This window comes from Gopherus flavomarginatus, chromosome 2 (genome assembly GCF_025201925.1).
Source record: "Gopherus flavomarginatus isolate rGopFla2 chromosome 2, rGopFla2.mat.asm, whole genome shotgun sequence".
Taxonomy (NCBI): Eukaryota; Metazoa; Chordata; order Testudines; family Testudinidae; genus Gopherus; species Gopherus flavomarginatus.
In genome coordinates this window covers 189,609,622-189,628,654 of record NC_066618.1, presented here as the reverse complement: position 1 = coordinate 189,628,654, position 19,033 = coordinate 189,609,622, and the positions used below count along the sequence as shown (strand labels likewise).

At 44.7% G+C, this 19,033-nt stretch overlaps 1 protein-coding gene across 2 annotated transcripts in view; it reads right to left on the bottom strand.

The window, feature by feature from the left end:
* CDKAL1 (CDK5 regulatory subunit associated protein 1 like 1) overlaps positions 1-19,033 on the bottom strand; it is a 640,704-nt gene that overhangs the window by 170,734 nt on the left and 450,937 nt on the right. For both annotated transcript variants that reach the window (XR_007772820.1, XM_050942303.1), the window contains exon 12: positions 13,539-13,719. Coding sequence is in view for 1 of the 2 variants with exons in the window: in XM_050942303.1 (XP_050798260.1) it covers positions 13,539-13,719 (181 nt within the window). In the remaining variant the exon portion in view is untranslated. The remainder of the gene's footprint in view (positions 1-13,538; positions 13,720-19,033) is intronic.

Genomic DNA, 19,033 nt, shown 5'->3' with positions numbered 1-19,033 from the left:
GAATTTTAGCTCTATCCTCCAAAGTGTAGGCAACCTCCCCCCACGTCCAGCGTTGTGTTATCTGAAACTTTGATCAGCATGCTCTCTATTTCTACATCCAGGTCATTAATAAAGATGTTAAACAACACTGTACGGCTCCTTGTGGAACCTCATTTGAGACCTCTCTTAACTCTGACAACATTCCATTAATAGTTACTCTTTATTTGTGGTTGCTTAACCAATTATGTATCTACTTAATGGCAGTTCCGCCAAGCCCACATTTCTCCAGTTCACCTATCAGAATGTCATGTGGGACTGTGTCAAAAACCTCACTAAAGCCCAGGTATATTATGTTCACCATATTCCTCCTAGCCACCAAACCGGTCACCCTGTCAAAGAAGGAAATCAAGCTGGTTTGGCATAATTTATTCTTAATAAATCCATGCTGGCTGCTAATGATTACCCTATCCTCTAGGTACTTGCACACTGAATTCTTTATACATTATTTCAGCAGATTCCCAGGCATCAAAGTCAGGCTGACTGGTCTATAGTGCCCCAGCTCCTCCTTTCCTCCTTTTTAAAGACGGCCCCTACATTAGCCCTTCTCCAGTCTTCTGGAACCTCTCCTGTTACCTATGAGTTAGTAATATTACTGCCAGTAGCTTCAAGATTTATTCAGCTAATTCCTTCAGTACCCTGGGATGAACAGCATCCAGCCCCACTGATTTGAGTTCACTCAAATTGCTCAGAAGATCTCTGACATGTTCTTTACTTATCCTTATCTGCATCCTTTCCACTTTATTGTCTGTAGTAACTTTGCTAGTCATCTGGTCACATGTAATTTTTGTGAGAAGACTGAAGCAAAGTAGGCATTGAACAGCTCTGCCTTCCTATTATCTTCCATTAGCAGCTCACCTTCTCCACTGAGCAGCGGACTCACATCATCCTCAAGCTTTGTTTTTTGTCTGATGTATTTGAAAAACCCTTTCTTGTTGTCTCTAACATTCCTTGCCAGCTGTAAAACATTCTTTGCCTTAGATTTCTTGATTTTGTCCCTACTCGCTTGCGCTATTCCCATGTATACTTCCTTGGTGATATACCCCTCCTTCAATTTCCTGTATGTATCACTTCTGGTTTTTTAGATAGCTAAAAAGCTCTGTGTGCAGCTACATTGGCTGCCTGTGGCTCTTCTTATCTTTCCTTTGTGTCAGAACAGCTTGATGTTGAGCCTCCAGTATTACAACTTTTAGGAACAGCCTGTCCTCTTCAACTTCTTTTCTAGTTGTACATCTGACTCAGGCATAACTTTAGTTTGAAAAATATCACTATAATCTTGCAAACTGAAATGAATGAAAGTTAGATAAGATATATGCAATAGTAACGTAGGCCTCTTCTTATAAACTTCTGTTTGGATAACTCTTCCTTTGATCCATTTCAGTAACTTGTATACCTATGACAAAGGGGAGGGAGGTGTGGCAGAAGTGTACAACAGAACTGTAGTGGCATGTACAAAAGAATTGTGAAAGGATAAGTTAAGTTCCTGGTTTTGTTTCTTTTTGATATGGGACAATAATTGTGCTGCTAAAACCAATGGTTACACTGGCAATTACGTCAGTAATGTTACGTTTAGTACAGATGAATGGTTTTGGCACTACAGGGAAGTTTAAAAATCAACAAGAAACAAAGAAATTGTGTATTTTCCACATCTGTGTCATTTTGCTGTGTCCTATTACTGACAGTACAGCTCAGTCTAAATCCACAACTGTACATTTTCTTTGGGAAGCTAAAACCTTTAAACCACATTTTGTGTAAAAGTAATATGAAGTCAGTAATTTTCATTCTGGTCAGTGCTCTGAAGACTGCTGCAGTAAGAACAAAGTTGAATTCAAAGGGGTACAGTGCCAGCCTGGGTTTCCCAGGTGTATTTCTACTCTGCCTTTGAACTCTGACTTGCTTTTTCAGCAGGACAGTCACAACCCACACTTTAGAAGTCAGAGACTCACATTCTGCCTCTTGCTCTGAACTACACCACTGCAAGAATTTCAAAAGGTATGGCTTCAAGCCAGAGTCAAAATATTCTTCTCCTTTCCTATGGGTCTGACTCAGCAAAGTCCAGCTGCGACTGTGGAATTTAACTCATTCCACAGATTCAGCCTGAACTCAGCTCTCAGCAGCTTTAAGAGTCAAACCATTCATTGCTTGCAGGTAGAATAAAACTGAATTTACAACACACCAGCTTAACTGTCTCCACAACAAACACAAGTTTTTCACTTCAGCACCTGGTCAAACAAACGAAAGTGATATGACCTGAAGCTGGTACTGGCTTTAAAATAACTACCTTTTGAAAGCATGGGTAGAGTTCAATAATAACATTGTAACTGCAGACAGAGGTCACCCACAGGTAACTAACTTCTTTGACTTTATCACAAGTCAGTATCATTGGTTGCATGCTGAGCTGTGAGTACCCTGGAGCTGTTTTAATAAATTTCAGACTTAACCATAAACACTGTATAGGCAGCTTTTTGCACTGAGACAGAAGCCAGTTCAGTTCTAAGTGGGAATAATAGGGATACATGAATGCATATTTGTATATGGGATTTGAGCAAAAGAACTTTAATTATCAGCAAGTAAAATTTACTTTATCCTTTCTAATATTTGGAGCTAGCAAGTTTTACCATTAGGGAGAATACAGATGTACAGAGTTGTATATTACAGCAATACCCCTTTATGTATCACGACAAATCCTTTTTTAGTCACAAGGGGCTAGATCCACAAAGGGGACTTAAGCTCAGCCCTGCAATGCCTAACTTTAGGCACTCTACCACCCAGTGGGATTCACACCCCCAAGTTAGGTGTCCAGGCTTCCTATACAATGCATGGGGAGAGTTAAGGGATCCATGAAAGCCAGCACGCAGAAGAGGTAATCACCTAGTCTAGTCAACAGGAAATACTAAGCAGAGGAGTGGGTCACAAGCTCCACCCTTCAAAGGATATAGGCATCTAATCCAGGCCAAAGAGAGGTGCATATCACCACTTGGAATTCACAATCATTAATCCTTTCCTGGAGTTAGATGCCTAGTCAGGCCAGCCCTTTCCCACAAAAAACAGAGAAGGTGGTGGTGGTGGTGGTGAAATAGGTGGAAGGGATTTGGGGCATTAGTTTGAGAATCCCACCAATGAGCTCCATGCAGCTCAGCAGTGTCAGGACTTAGGTGGCTTTGTGCATGCTCACTGGCAGACGCCCCACATCTGAGTTTCCCCATCCAGCATCTCTTTGAGTAGAACTAGTACATATGTTTTGAAAATATACTTTTAGGCTTATTAGTCTTTTTTTTTGCACTGTTATTCTTCATAACTGAAAATTTCTTCTTCAGCAGGGGCTGATGAGTGATGTTTTTCCTACAGAGAATTACATGAAAACCTGACATCTCAAAATGGTTGCCATCTCCTATGATTCTTAATGGAAGTTAGGCCAATAGAGCCTTAGCAAAGATGCCCATTCCCTCACCTTGTTCCCAGTGGGAATATAACTAAGATGCCCCTAAGCAGATGGTGATTCCTTATGTTGTCAGTGACAAGGCCAAATTTCAGTCAGATCAATTTCAATGATTTATTAAAAAATTATATAGAGAATTCATAGAAAAGCTACATAGAAAATGCGAAGTGTATGTGTAAAATTTCACATTGATAGACCACTAGCTTTTATGAAAAACAGGGATTTATGCCATATTTTAAACCCACTTTAAAATGTACCTATAGTATGAATTTCTACCAGGTACCTCTTCAGTATATCAACATAATGGTTTTCTTTCCAGGTTTCCAATCACATTACATATCTGGTCAGCATATCCAGAGAGTCTTTCAGGCAAATCAGAGGGATTGCCAACAAGAACTAAAAGTCACAGTATCAATAGGGATTTTTGTGCCATATTTTGACTAATCTTCTATAAACCTCTCGGAATCAAAAGGATGTGTGAAGATATACATAAAATAATTGCCTCAGTGTTTGTATAGTGCCTAGTTCTGCCTAGACCTCAGCTGGTACTTCTTCAATAAAAATAATAAAATACAATAATAATTAACTAGCTTTTTGTTAGAGGATGTGGGAGGAGGGATGCTCTCTTATGGTTAAGGCACTGGACTGGAACTCGGGAGCTCTGGATTCAATTTCAGGCTCTGTCTTGTGTGACACTGGGCAACTCAATCTTACAATGCTTCAGTTCTGTAAACTGGGAATAACAACACTTCCCTGCCTCACAAGTGTTTTGTGAAGAAAAATTAATGGTTGTGAGGCAATGGAGTCATTTAGATATATTTGACCTTCCAAGGATGGTAGTTTTCCAACAGAATAAGGAAGAAGTACAGCCTCTCTGCCTGTTATGATCATAAAAAGTAGTGGATTAGTGTCTCCCGCACTTCTGGACACAGAAGATCAGTGCCAGTATGGATTTAAATAACAACATATCATTTTATGTGGAAAAAAGATTCCAAGTAGAATTGATTGAATACTCTATTATGTCAAGCCCAAATGAGATTTTCCCATCTCAGATTTTCCTCCAAAAAAGTTATCAAATTTACCACCTCCACCAAATAATGAAGTGTTAACATTACTATGCCTACTTCATGGACTGTGCCTGGAGGAAAGGTGGTCCTCTGGAAAAGAGTGAACTTAAAGGATTGACAGGGCAAATATGTTGCCACCATAGATACTACTTGATTAGGAACAGTGAGGTTGTCTTGAAACACAATGTACAGGCAGGGAGCAGACTGCAAATAGCAATACGTCTTTCCCACTGCAGATATCTGCAATGCTAAAACCAACAGCCAACATAGCCAATATTGAGCAATAAGAGAAGGTTGGCAACTGTCACATAATATCATTGTTAGTCACTGGTCTGGTGCCCCTAGTTAAATAATGTGCCCAAAAATTCTTTATAAGAAGAAATACTGCTGAAAGAAACCTATACGCTGCATAGCTAATAGAACTTCCTGAGAAAGAATTAGCTTATGAGATTACATTGGAGATATGATGTACTACATATATTTTTTTTCTGTAATAGGTTCATGTGCTGCTTGTTTCTATGTGAACACACTAAAGTCAGTTAATTAACAATAAGATGACGTGTACAGTAAAAAATGGGAAAGGGGTGGGAGTCCATGGTTAGATAATAGTCTCTTCTCTCAACTGAGAAAGATATGTAATTGTAAGGTGCTCTGGACAAGGAATGAAAAACGAAATGCCTGTGCATTCTTGACATCACAAGGAGGGCCATTAGCTACTATCTAGAGGCATTGTGAATATAAAAGACAAGACATTAGCATAAACCATTCCTGATCCAGTTGCTAGTTTATCCTGCATTTCCAGAAAGAGATGAAAGAATATATAACTCAGAGTTGCTGAAGATTACAAAAAAGAAACAAGGTGGAAGAGAAAAAGAATATCTGTTAATTACAGTTTTTCCATCAGCACTAGAACATAAGCAGACATAGCTTTTTTGAAGGTTCTAATTCCCCAAAAGTAGCAAATTATAGAAAAAAGAGCCAAGTGAAAATGTTAAGCTTTACTAAAATTGTCATCACTCCCCCAAATTTAAACCAAACTTTTTTAAAAAATAAGTTCGTTCTTATGTGATTAATATTTAGTGTCAGTATAACTGTATTTAACTACACTCTGCAGGAAAAAAACAAGAGGCCAAATTCCTCTACTGTTGTGCAATCCACGGAGGATAATGGGGTTGTATCTGTGTGACCAAAATCAGAAATTAACCCAAATGTTTAAATTTTTAACCTGCCGGGACTGCCAAAATTGCTCAGCTGTATTTTAAATATAGGCACCCTCAATGACAATGTGATGGGCATTTTAGAAAGAAAAAATTCAGTCAATTGTGTGAGCTTACTTCCTCCCTCCTTCACTATCATACCACACCACAACAGTATCTTTTGTGCCCAAATCCTCTACACTTTCCTATATAAGATGCTCTTAAAAAAAAATTAATAATGGCTCAAAGCTTACTTCTTTGAACAATAAAATAAAAGGAATCAAATTTAACCCAATTCTCCATTTTCATTGAAGGTACGGTATATATTGACAGTAAGTAGAGACTATATCTGTATAGGTTTTGACGTTCAGGAAGAGATACAACAATAAATATTTTGAATTTTCTTCAAAGAGTAGCTGGCCCACTCATTAATTTCTCTTCAAAGACTGGTGAGCCATGATGACTCTACAAAATGAAGTATGATATATTCTTATCTGCCTACAACATTAGCTGGCTGTGATTTTATCCTGATTGGAAATGCAGTGCATACAAATGTTATTTACACTAGTACAAACACCAACGAAAAGTTTAAATGGTTTTATAAGCAGCAGAATGGTATATTCTCTTGTTCAAAGATTTAGGTTAGGCAAGTATGCACATTTACACCATTGCAAATTTAAAGTAGATTATTTATCAAACTAAACCTTTACACATAATTATCACTTATGACAAAAAGGGAATATAAATTATCTGTATCAATTAGAATATAATATCAGAGGGGTAGCCATGTTAGTCTGGATCTGTAAAAGCACATGCATCTGACGAACTGGGTATTCACCCACGAAAGCTCATGCTCCAAAATGTCTGTTAGTCTAGAAGGTGCCACAGGATTCTTTGCTGCTTTTAATTAGAATATACTGGATAGCCAACTACCTCATGTTAAAATGTGGCTTTTATCCTCTTTGGGATTTTGAGATGAAATGGCTTGATAATTGGAAAGAGTTATACAACCACAACGGCCAACTATAGAAGATTGGGGAGTACCTGAAACCTGGAAGATTAACTACAGTTACATACACAAATTTCACCAGTGACATTTACCATATAGGCTGAAGGCAGAAACAAGATTTTAAAACAGTGCAGAATCATGGAAGATATTTATGAAGTAGCAGTGAACGGAATGAAAGTAGTCATATGTCAATCTGACCTTTAGCATATATTTCAAAGATAACTGTCATTCTGTTCATACTATTTTGCATAGAAAAGACGGTTACTCACCTTTGTAACTGTTGTTCTTCAAGATGTGTTGCTCATATCCATTCCAGTTAGGTGTGTGCGCCGCGCGTGCACGTTCGTCGGAAGACTTTTTACCCTAGCAACTCCAGTGGGCCGGCAGGTCGCCCCCTAGAGTGGCGCCGGCATGGCGCTCGATATATACCCCTGCCGGCCCACCCGCTCCTCAGTTCCTTCTTGCCGGCTACTCCGACAGTGGGGAAGGAGGGGGGGTGTAGAATGGATATGAGCAACACATCTCGAAGAACAACAGTTACAAAGGTGAGTAACCGTCTTCTCTTCTTCGAGTGATTGCTCATATCCATTCCAGTTAGGTGAATCCCAAGCCTTACCTAGGTGGTGGGGTCGGAGTGAGAAGTCGCGGCATGGAGCACTGCAGAGCCGAAGGCCGCGTCATCTCTGGACTGCTGGACCAGGGCATAATGGGAAGCGAAGGTGTGAACGGAGGACCAGGTCGCCGCCCTACAAATCTCCTGGATGGGCACGTGGGCAAGGAAAGCCATCGATGATGCTTGTGCCCTGGTGGAGTGCGCAGTCACATGGCCCGTAGGGGTGTGAGCCAAGTCATAACAGGTCCTGATACAGGACGTCACCCACGAGGAGATTCTCTGTGAGGAAATGGGTAGTCCTTTGATTCGGTCCGCTACTGCCACGAAGAGCTGGGGGGATTTGCAGAACGGTTTGGTTCTCTCCACATAAAATGCGAGTGCCCGGCGGACATCAAGCGAGTGGAGTTGTTGCTCCCTGTGGGATGAATGGGGCTTTGGGAAGAAGACGGGGAGAAAGATCTCCTGGTTGACGTGAAAGGCTGAGACCACCTTGAGGAGAAAGGCAGGGTGTGGCCTCAGCTGCACCTTGTCTTTATGGAAGACCGTATACGGGGGATCTACCATGAGGGCCCGGAGTTCTGACACCCGTCTGGCTGAGGTGATGGCCACCAGGAAAGCAGTCTTCCAGGAGAGAGAGAGCAGGGAGTAAGTCGCTAACGGCTCAAATGGAGGGCCCATGAGCCGAGTCAGAACCAGGTTGAGATCCCAGGTAGGGGCAGGGGGTCGAACCTGGGGGTAGAGACGTTCTAGTCCTTTCAGGAATCTAGTCACGGCAGGGTGAGAGAAAACCGAACGGCCATCTCCCCCCGGATGAAAGGTGGAGATAGCCACCAGGTGAACCCGAAGGGATGATATTGCCAGGCCCTGCTGCTTGAGGGACCAGATGTAATCGAGAATACTGGCGATAGAAACCTCCATAGGGAGAAAACCCCTCTCCATGCACCCACAGGAGAAACGCTTCCACTTGGCCGAGTACGTCGCTCTAGTGGAAGGTTTCCTGCTGCCCAGTAGTACTTGACGTACAGGGGTAGAGCACCATAGTTCCGACCTGGTCAGCCACTCAGGAGCCACGCCGTGAGGTGTAGAGACTGGAGGTCCGGGTGACGGAGCCTGCCGTGGTCCTGGGTGATCAGGTCCAGGTAAAGGGGCAGGGGGACCGGGTAGGCCAGAGACAGGTCCAGCAACATCGGATACCAATGTTGTCTGGGCCACGCAGGAGCTATCATAATCAAGCGGGCCCTGTCCCTGCACACCTTCAGAAGGACCTTGTGGATAAGCGGGAACGGAGGGAACGCATAGAGCAGGTGCATCGTCCACGGGATAAGGAAGGCATCCGCTACTTACCCTGGTTCCCGCCCTTGAAAGGAGCAGAACATCTGGCATTTCCTGTTCCCTCTGGACGCGAAGAGGTCCAGCCGGGGACAACCCCACCTCTGGAAGAGTGAGAGGGCGACATCCGGGTGAAGGGACCATTTGTGCGAAAGGAAGGATCTGCTCAGACGGTCTGCCAGCGTGTTCCGTACTCCGGGGAGAAAGGACGCCATGAGGTGAATGGAATGGGCTATACAAAAGTCCCAGAGCAGCATTGCCTCCTGACATAGGGGAGAGGATCTCCTGCCGCCCTGCTTGTTGATATAGTACATGGTCGTCGTGTTGTCGGTGAATACCGAGACATAGCGACCTTGAAGCTGATAGGAGAACGCTTGGCAAGCAAGGCGGACCGCTCTCAACTCCCGTATGTTGATGTGGAGGGCCACTTCCTGAGGAGACCACTGGCCCTGCGTCCTCAGGGTTCCAAGGTGGGCCCCCCAGCCCAGGTCTGAGGCATCCATTGTTAGGGATACTGAGGGTTAGGGCGGATGAAACGGGAGCCCCGCACACACTACGGACTGGTCTAGCCACCACCGGAGGGAATCCAATACCTCCTGGGGGATGGTGATAACCGCGTCCAGCAGATGCCTGGCCGGACGGTATTGCATGATGAGCCAGGACTGGAGGGGCCTCATGCGAAGCCGCGCATAACCCGTAACAAAGGTGCAGGCCGCCATGTGGCCTAAGAGGGCAAGGCACGTCCTTATAGAGGTCAAGGGAGCCGTCTGTAGACGCCGAATGATGGCCGACAGCATCTGGAACCTGGACAGCGGCAGAACAGCCCTGGCCAAGGTGGAGTCCAGAATGGCCCCAATGAACTCTATCCTCTGCGTGAGGAGCAGAGTGGACTTGTCCACGTTGATAATGAGACCCAAAGCTCCAAAGAGTCTGCTGATCTTGCGGACGTGGTTGCGGACCTGCGACTCTGACGTGCCTCGAATCAGCCAGTCGTCGAGGTACAGGAATACGTGTATGCGACTGCATCGAAGATATGCGACGACGACAGCCATGCATTTCGTGAATACCCTCGGGGCCGTGGGGCGGCCAAATGGGAGGACTGCAAATTGATAATGGTGGCGGTCAACCACGAACCGAAGGAAGCGTCTGTGTTGCGGAAAAATGGCTATATGAATATAAGCGTCCTGCATGTCGAGGGCGACGTACCAGTCTCCAGGATCCAGAGATGGGATAATGGTCCCCAGGGATACCATGCGGAACTTCAACTTCACCATATGTTTGTTGAGTTCCCGCAGGTCGAGGATGGGTCTGAGGCCTCCCTTGGCCTTGGGGGCCTCAGAAAGTAGCGGGAATAAAACCCCTTGCCCTTCTCGTTCTCCGGAACCGCCTCTATGGCTCCTTTGTCGAGGAGCATCTGCACCTCCTGAAGGAGGAATTGCTCGTGAGAGGGGTCCCTGAAGAGGGACGAGGGTGGGGGGGCGGGAGGGAGGGTGTGAAATAAATTGCAGACGGTATCCCGTTTGCACAGTGCGTAAGACCCAAGGGTCGGAAGTTATTTGGGTCCACGCAGGGAGGAAGAACGAAAGGCGGTTGGAAAACGGGGGGGGGGGACGGATCCGTGGGGGAAACTGGTACAGCGTCCTCGGGCGCACCTTCAAAACGAAGCTTTTGGGCCAGGTGGGACTTTAGAGGAGCCCTGATTCTGCCCCCCTTGGTTGCCCGATTGTCTGCGCCGGCCATTCCTGCTTCGGCGTCTACTAAAGTCTTGCCGCTGGCGGTACTGGGGATAGGGCCTGTGCTGCTGTTGCTGTTGTGGTCAGAAGGGTCTGCGCTGCGTCCCGGGCGTGTGCATCCCTAGAGAGCGCATGATGACCCTATTGTCTTTCAGGCTTTTCAGCCTGGGATCAGTCTTCTCTGAAAACAGGCCCTGACCTTCAAACAGGAGGTCCTGGATGGTGTGTTGGAGCTCCAGAGGAAGGCCAGAAACCTGTAGCCAGAAGATGCGGCGCATTGTAACGCCCGAAGCCAGAGTTCTGGCGGCCGAGTCTGCCGCGTCCAAGGATGCCTGCAATGAAGTTCTGGCGACCTTCTTGCCTTCATCAAGAATTGCCGCGAATTCTTGACGCGCATCCTGAGGCAACAACTCCTTGAACTTATCCGCTGCTACCCAGGAGTTATAAGCATAGCGGCTAAGGAGTGCCTGTTGGTTAGAGACCCTGAGTTGGAGGGCGCCCGCTGAGTAGACCTTCTGGCCTAGCAGGTCCATGCGCCTCGCCTCCTTGGACTTCGGTGCTGGGGCCTGCTGCCCATGGCGCTCCCTCTTGTTCACAGACTGCACGACGAGGGAGCACGGGTTTGGGTGGACATGAAGGTACTCATATCCTTTGGAGGGTGCCATATACTTGCGCTCCACCCCGCGTGCAGCAGGAGGGATGGAGGCCGGTGATTGCCAGATGATATTAGCATTGGCTTGAATAGTCCTGATGAAGGGAAGGGCCACTCTGGTGGGAGCATCTGCTGAGAGAATGCTCACCACAGGATCTTCGATTTCCGAAACCTCCTCAGCCTGCAAGTTCAAGTTTTGCGCTACACGCCTGAGGAGGTCCTGGTGCATCCTGAGGTCGAGTGGGGGAGGACTGGAGGATGACGTTCCTGCCACTGCCTCATCGGGGGAGGACGACGAGGAGACCCCCGGTAGGAGCGGGTCCACGGGGGGCTCCGTCTGTACCAGCGCCTCTGATTCTGGAGGGAGCTCAGGGTCCTGCTGGTTAGATCTGTCTTCCCCTGCCGGAGAGGGGGGAGGGCGAGACAACAAGGCCTCCGGAGCCCTGCGCTCAGATGCCACTGGTTGAGGTGGAATGTGTTGAGGGCCCTGGGCTTGATGGTACGCCCAGAGTGTCCAGAAACCCCACTGCTGCGGTTCCTGATCCTGCAGAGGAGGGTCATGGAAGAGGGCCGTGGGTCTGTCTGCGTCCAGGGAGTACATGCTGTCTGCCTGCGAGGAGACAGACGGCTGCTGGGAAGGCCATGGTGGGGCCGAACATGGCTGATAGGGCTCCCTCGGTCTCGACGTCGACGATCTTCTCGGTGCCGGGGACCGGTACTGGGAATCGTACCGGTGCCGTGATCAGGAACGGGACCTGCCAACAGCGCGGTGCCGGGAGGTCGACCGGAACCTACCACCAGCTCGGTGCCGGGAGGTCGACCGGGGTGCTGACCGCCGACGGGAACGGCTCCTGGAGTCTCGGTGCCAGTATCGGCGATTCGATCCAGACCGGTGCCGGGAGTAGCGAGACCGTCTGGAAGATGACCGGAGCTGCGAGTGCGACCGGTACCACCGAGGGGAGCGGTGCCGGGACTGCGAGCGGCGCCTGGAGCGAGAACATCCACGGTGCCGGGCCCTCGAAGGGGATCGGTGCCGGCTGGGCGAGTCCAGAGACGGCGCCCGCATTGTCGCAGGTTTGCCTCTAGATATAACCTGCACCGGGGGTACCGGGGGTTGAGGCTGGATAGGCTTCGTGAGAGCAATTAGGTCCCGCGCCGAAGTGAATGCTTCTGGTGTCGAAGGGACCAACAGCTCAACCCCAGATCTTATAGGGGAGCTAGGAGGGACCGGACTCGACGGACCTCCGGGGCCCGGAGTCGACGGAATCCCTGCAGGTGGTGCCGCGGCAGAGGTAGGTGCCGGGCGCTCCGCTCGAGTCTGCGAGGATGGAGCTGCAGACGTCGAGGGCCTTGCGTCGGGTCCCGGTGCCGGGGAAGGTCGGTGCCGGGGCGTCTTTCCGGTGCCGGCGCGGTCCAGTGCCGGCGCAGAGCCGGTGCTCTGAGTCGGGGCCACAGGGTTAAGTGCCGCTTCCATCAGGATAGTCTTTAACCTCTGGTCCCTCTCCTTTTTTGTCCGAGGCTTAAAAGCCTTACAGATGCGGTACTTATCTGAAATGTGCGATTCCCCCAGGCACTTCAGACAGGCGTTGTGGGGATCGCTGGTCGGTATCGGCTTTTTGCAGGCCGAGCACTGTTTGAACCCCGGCGAACCAGGCATGGGCCCGGTGCCGGGGGCATGGAAGGGCTACAGCCCAAACCCGCTAATAAGTATATACAGCTATACTACAATTAACAACTATGAGAACAGTGAAACGAAGGAGAGCTAGGGACGTGGAGGACAGCTATGCTGCGCTCCACAGTTCCAATGACCGACACGGCGGTAAGAAGGAACTGAGGAGCGGGTGGGCCGGCAGGGGTATATATTGAGCGCCATGAAGGCGCCACTCTAGGGGGCGACCTGCCGGCCCACTGGAGTTGCTAGGGTAAAAAGTCTTCCGACGAACGTGCACGCACTGCGCGCACACCTAACTGGAATGGATATGAGCAATCACTCGAAGAAGAATCACTTGCAATGTGTATGATATCACTGGATTCACACAAGTTTTCAAAAATTGGAAGAAAATATGAAATGTAACCTTTGTCCTTTTCTTGGTAACAAGAGACTCACCCAGAGAACAGGTTAGGAAGAATATATGACTACAAAGTCAAAGTGAAAAGAACCACTTCAACCTGCTATAGATGCTATTTTGCCCCAATTAATAATTTGAGCAGTAATTTAAACTTTAAATCTGGCAAAGCATCCCATGTTCTAGCTAAGCTCTGAAAGGCAATCAGTTTATTTTATAGAAATATATTAAACTGCATTTTAATTGTGGCATAATTCTGCTGCAAAACCATATTCTCCAATAAACATTTCTTATGTTTCAATTCAGTACAGTGCATACTGTACATTCACATTTGGCACAACATGAAAGACACATAAAATGAGCTATCAAATACAATGGTTCAAGAAAATATATCTTACCACTAGGGCTGGAACTTGATGCATTTTTGCAGCAGGAGTCCCTGGACGTGGGTAAAACTGATTAATAAAGAGGCTTGGAAACCTGTACTCTTCTACAAGTTTCATGGTGTCTTGAAAATCTTCATCTGTCTCCCCTGGAAAACCACAGATGATGTCTGTAGCAATTGTTATTCCAGGCACTCTGCAATGGAAGTGGAAAAAAAATATTAAACTGAGGACTAGGTACACCAAGTATCACCCTACATAATCTCATTCCCTTGAAAATGAAAGGAATAATTACCAGTATTCAACTTGCCTTTGGCTAGAGAACTAAGACCTAACACCACTTCTAGAAAAAAATACAGTGGGATTTTTAATGGCCATTTCTTTGACAATGAAAAATGTGGCACATGGGTGAGAACCCAAAGAATGAAAAACGAGAGAAGCTGCAGTAAATATTTGACCCAGAACTGAAAAAAAAAAACTCAACAAGAATGGACTAATTCTGGACCAATACCTCAGGCACTTGAAACCACAGGTTACTAGCAGAGCTTGTAAATTAATTAATTTTAGTCACTCAGTTCGCAAAGTTTATAAGCTCCAGGGCTTTATTACTAGAATTAGTTAATCCCTTGCACTGCTGTAATACTGCAGAAAGGGTAGGGCAAAGATGTGGACATGACATCCTGAAAAGTTTAGGAATTCTAGTCCAATTTGGCTTTTTTAGTTAACAAAAGCTTCCTTTAGTCAGAACCAACCTTCTAACTCATTCCTCCTTAAAATATGTCTAATCATCTAAACCCACTCTCCCCATAAAAAAGACAAAAACAAATAAATTGTTGTTTGCAGTGCTGTTGTAGCTGTGTTGGTCCTAGCATATTAGAGAGACAAGGTGTGTGAGGTAGTATCTTTTATTCGACCGACTTCCGTTGGTGACAGAGACAAGCTTATGAGAAATGAAGCTTTTGAGAAGAACTCTGTGCAAGCTTGAAAGTTTGTCTTGTTCACCCACAGAAGTTGGTCCAATAAAAGATATTATCTCACTCACTTTGTCTCACTACAAAAATTCACATTATTCTAAAGGCACCAGCACAAAACTACCCTTTTATTTAGCAATAGCAACTTTTCTTTACTTTTTACCTTAGCTAGATTACGTCTCATGATTAAGAGAAATGAGTGTCCCTACTTAGGCAGTGTTGCTAATGGATAGAGAACTTGACCTGGGACTCAAGAGATTTAGATTCTATTCCCAGCTCTGCCACTGGCCTGCTGGATGACGTTGAAGAAGTCGCTTCATCTTTCTGTGCCTGGGTTTCCCCATCCAAAAAATAGGGATAAGGATGCCGATCTCCATTTGAGATCTACTGATGAAAAGTGCTATAAGCGCATCATCATCAATATGGTACTTACAATACAGCCTTACAATACTAAGTTGTTTCTTGGCACCCCAATACCAAACATATTGACAAACTGGAAGGAATATGACTTTTAAGGGAATGTAAGAGCTAAATAGGTATACAGTAGGTTGACACATTAAAAAACAAACAAACTAAGTGTGTAAATGCTGTAGTGTAGAGACTGGTCCTATCTGATTTCCTCAGACCAAAAAAAAAAGAAAGGATATCTGGTCCTGAGTTGAAGAGTGGGTCCCTAAGCCACACTGCAGTTCTATGGTAGCCCCCAAGCATGCAGATGTGTTCCTGGACCCACACTCATCTTCCTTCTTTCTGACTATTTCCTCCCAAAACCTGGGATGGATTCCCCAGACAGGACACTGGTGGGCTGGGTTCTCTCATTTTCCCTATCCAAGTATCTATTAGCATAGATGAACAAACAAATACTTATCATCTGAATATCATCTGTGTAATATTTAGATGTTGAAAGAGGAATATTTGCTCTAGGGCAATAAAAACCAATATGTGCTTAATGAGACCACCAATGGGACTATTCTGTGTTGTCTTTCACAAGACCCTGGTTTGATTCCCTGTCTCTTCCACCATGTCATTTGCTGGTAGTAATTCAAAGACAGTGACCCTATGACAAAAAATGTCACACACTTAATTAAGAGGCATCTCTCCAGCAAATTAAATAGTTCCACTAATGTCCCACAAAAGTGAGGGTCAGTTCAAGACAGAAAGGTTACTTTGATCTAGTAGTTAGAACACAGAGCTGGGAGACAGGAGATCTGATTTCTAATGCCAGCTCTTCTACAGACTTATTGTTTAACCTTCGGTAAGTCACTTAGTCTTTCTGTGCTCCATCCACCATCTATAAAATGGGGACAACTACTTTCTTACAGGTTTGTTTGAAAGGCTAAATTAATTAATGCTTGAGGTGACATTATAACTACAGAAAACCCAATGAATAAGAAAAAGGAAATTAAATTATATTTCTCAGACTGTTGCAAGGCTTGCAGAGTGGGCGGTACAACATGGGAAAACACGTGGTTGTTTCCCTTTCACTTAGGATGGCAGGATTTTTGGTTAAATCTTGCATATATAAGCCATGCTGCTTGCTTTCTCTCTTTCAAATGCCATTATTTTTTAGTTTAGTTAGCTGCATGGAAGTCATCTAGATACTAATGTCACAATATTCCTTCTCCTTAGGTTTTTATTTAAACATGAAAATCTTTTCCTCCATTCTACATTACATTTATGAGTTCAGAACCTAAGGTTTAAGACTGAAGTCAAAACATGGCAGATTAAAAAAACCCAACATTTATTTGACCTTACATATAAAATAGGTATTTTTTGAGAGATTTGTCCCACTAGATGGGAAGGACTTTTCTCTTGCTAAATAAAGTTAAGTGGAAACCAATAGCTGAAACGTAAATATAATGTGAAACAATCTGACACTGTGGGCCAAAGGGCCTGGAGCGGCTCCCACTGGTTTACTAAGCCTGATATAAGCGGCAGGATATACAGTTCTACTTGAAATGAAGTAATGTAAACATCCACGGTAGCTAAGAACTGAATAAATATAGAGGAATTTTGCATTTATGACACTTCCCCTGCTCATACAGCACATATTTTGAGCTATAATGACAGGCTTACATGAGACAAAATATATTACTTCACAAAATTAATATCAAATAGCACCAGCTGACATTTCTCGTAACATTAATAAAACACTCATTAAGTTTGACAAGGCCATTATGTGTTAGTTATTTTAGCCATTTTAATGATATTGTTGGCAGCAGTGTAAGCATTTACTGCCTAAAGTACTGGTAATACCATCCTTTATCTCAGTTTGCCTGTTTCTAAGGCAACATGAATTATAAAGTTAAATCAAGCTAGATTCAGTAAAATGTTTTCTTCCCTCCCTCTCTGAGTGAAAAGGAAATTAAACATTTTTTAAATTCATAAACTGCAAAAATATCTGAATTCTGTTTGGTGATAAGGTGCTAATTATCTTAGTAATTAGATTTCTTCCTGGATGGGATTATTCTACACACAATGGAAAAACTAGGTTTGGGAAATGTAGTAAGGACCAGAGAGTCTATTCATCAACAGTAATTAAACATAGCCCAATCCAATATGGCTGCCTAAAATACAACATTGCTCTGTGCTGTTTTTTATACCACTTTTGGCTACAAAGGAAAAGGTTAAAGAAAAATGTTTTTAAAAGGGAGAAAAGGTACAGAATGTGAAAACTCCATTCAAGAGAAAATCCAATTACTGAAACAATCAAACTCCCTGTGTTTCTCAAACACACACAAACACAAATAAATGGAGTTTATGAAAATGATCCTGTATATGTGGAATAATGACAGAGCAGAAGGGAAGAACAACGATGATATGGTAAAAAAAATATGAAAACTACGGTATCTTGGTGTCTGAGGGACTGAAACAAAGCAAAAAAGACTCTTTACTCAAAAATAAAGATCTTACTATGAAATAAAATATAAAATTAAGCAACAAAGATTAGTTTCTGCTCACAAATGTATCAGCCAATATTAAGTTAAACAGAAATAAGTGCTGAATGTCACTAGTAATCATTCTGTGGTAATAGGCATTTAAAACATAATGAGTTTTTAGTAACGTTATAAAAATTCTTTATAGTCTGATATCTGCTGGGCCTTTCTAGGGTCAGTAGCGATGTTCCAGAATGCATCACCAGTGAATCCAGAATACATAGTGGATTTTATGAAGGCTAAAAATATTTTTTAACATATATAAGACCACTTGCAAATGTATTTCTGCATTGAATGTGACCAGCAGATTGGTTATTGGGGGCAATTGGCACATACTATTACTTCTGTGCTATTCTCAAAAGGATGAAAGACTTTTCAGTTTATTTAAAGGCAGTTTTAATCCCGACAAATTCCTCAAAAGACACAATGCAATGGTTACATCTTGCAATATAAACCTTTAAAGCACGGCAATATTTGCTCCTGGGGGAATTCTGCGCACAATATTTTAAAATACTGCATATTTTATTTGTCAAAATGACAATATAATCACACCAGTTTCAATTATTTTTGGTCATTTATTTCAAAATATCCTATCAGCAAGTATGTCTGTAACAATACAGACAACAAAAAAGTTTCAGGAAGTGCTTTTTGACAAATGGATTCGTTACTAGGCATATTAATGCAGAACTCTGAGTAATAATTAATTTAAACTACAATACAGAACTGTATTTCCCACACCCCTCAGAAGCAGTGGAAAGGCTTGCGGGAGTCAGGGGTAACGGAGGAGCTGAGGGAGAGAAAAGTACATTGTTGGAAAGGAGCCTGGGTATAACCTGAAAGGTTGTTGGGTATGGGTGGGAAAAGTATGGAACAGTTTTTTTTTTTTTTGGGGGGGGGCAGCGGTATGGTTAGGGAGCTTCCCCCATGCAGACCCTGTCTGACCCCTAGCCTCTCCTATTCACCAAGGCATATCTGCCCCAACCCCATGTGTTCCTGAACCCCCATGTGTCCTTGCACCCTCTGTCCATGTGTCCCTACACCCTCCACCCATCCCCTTGCGTCCCTGTACATCTCTCCCTGACCCCATGTGTGTCTGTGGTCCCAGTCAATCACCCTCTGTTCTTATGTAGCTTTCCACACCCTTCCTCATCACCATGTGGCCCTGCACCTCCCTTCCCCCGGGCCCCTGTGCCTCCACTCCAATTCAGACCCTGCCCCAGTCTGTCCTCTCCTATTAGCCTTTATGAGCCTTGGTCTGACCCAGCACCCCACACTGTCTGTCTCCCCATGGTCCCTGTCTCCTGATCTGGCCTGACAGGTGCTGTGAAGTAGGTAGGCTCTCTCTCTTCCCTAGCTGGCCAGGAGCTGCTGCTTTGCTCTAGTTCCACAGTGCCTTCTGGTGGGCAAAAGGCAGAACTGCAGACACATTTTGGCAGAAGTTTTTTCTGCGCAAAAAAATAAAAATATCATAGAATATCAGGGTTGGAAGGGACCTCAGGAGGTCATCTAATCCAACCCCCTGATCAAAGCAGGACCAATCCCCAACTAAATCATCCCAGCCAGGGCTTTGTCAAACCTGACCTTTAAAATTTCTAAGGAAGGA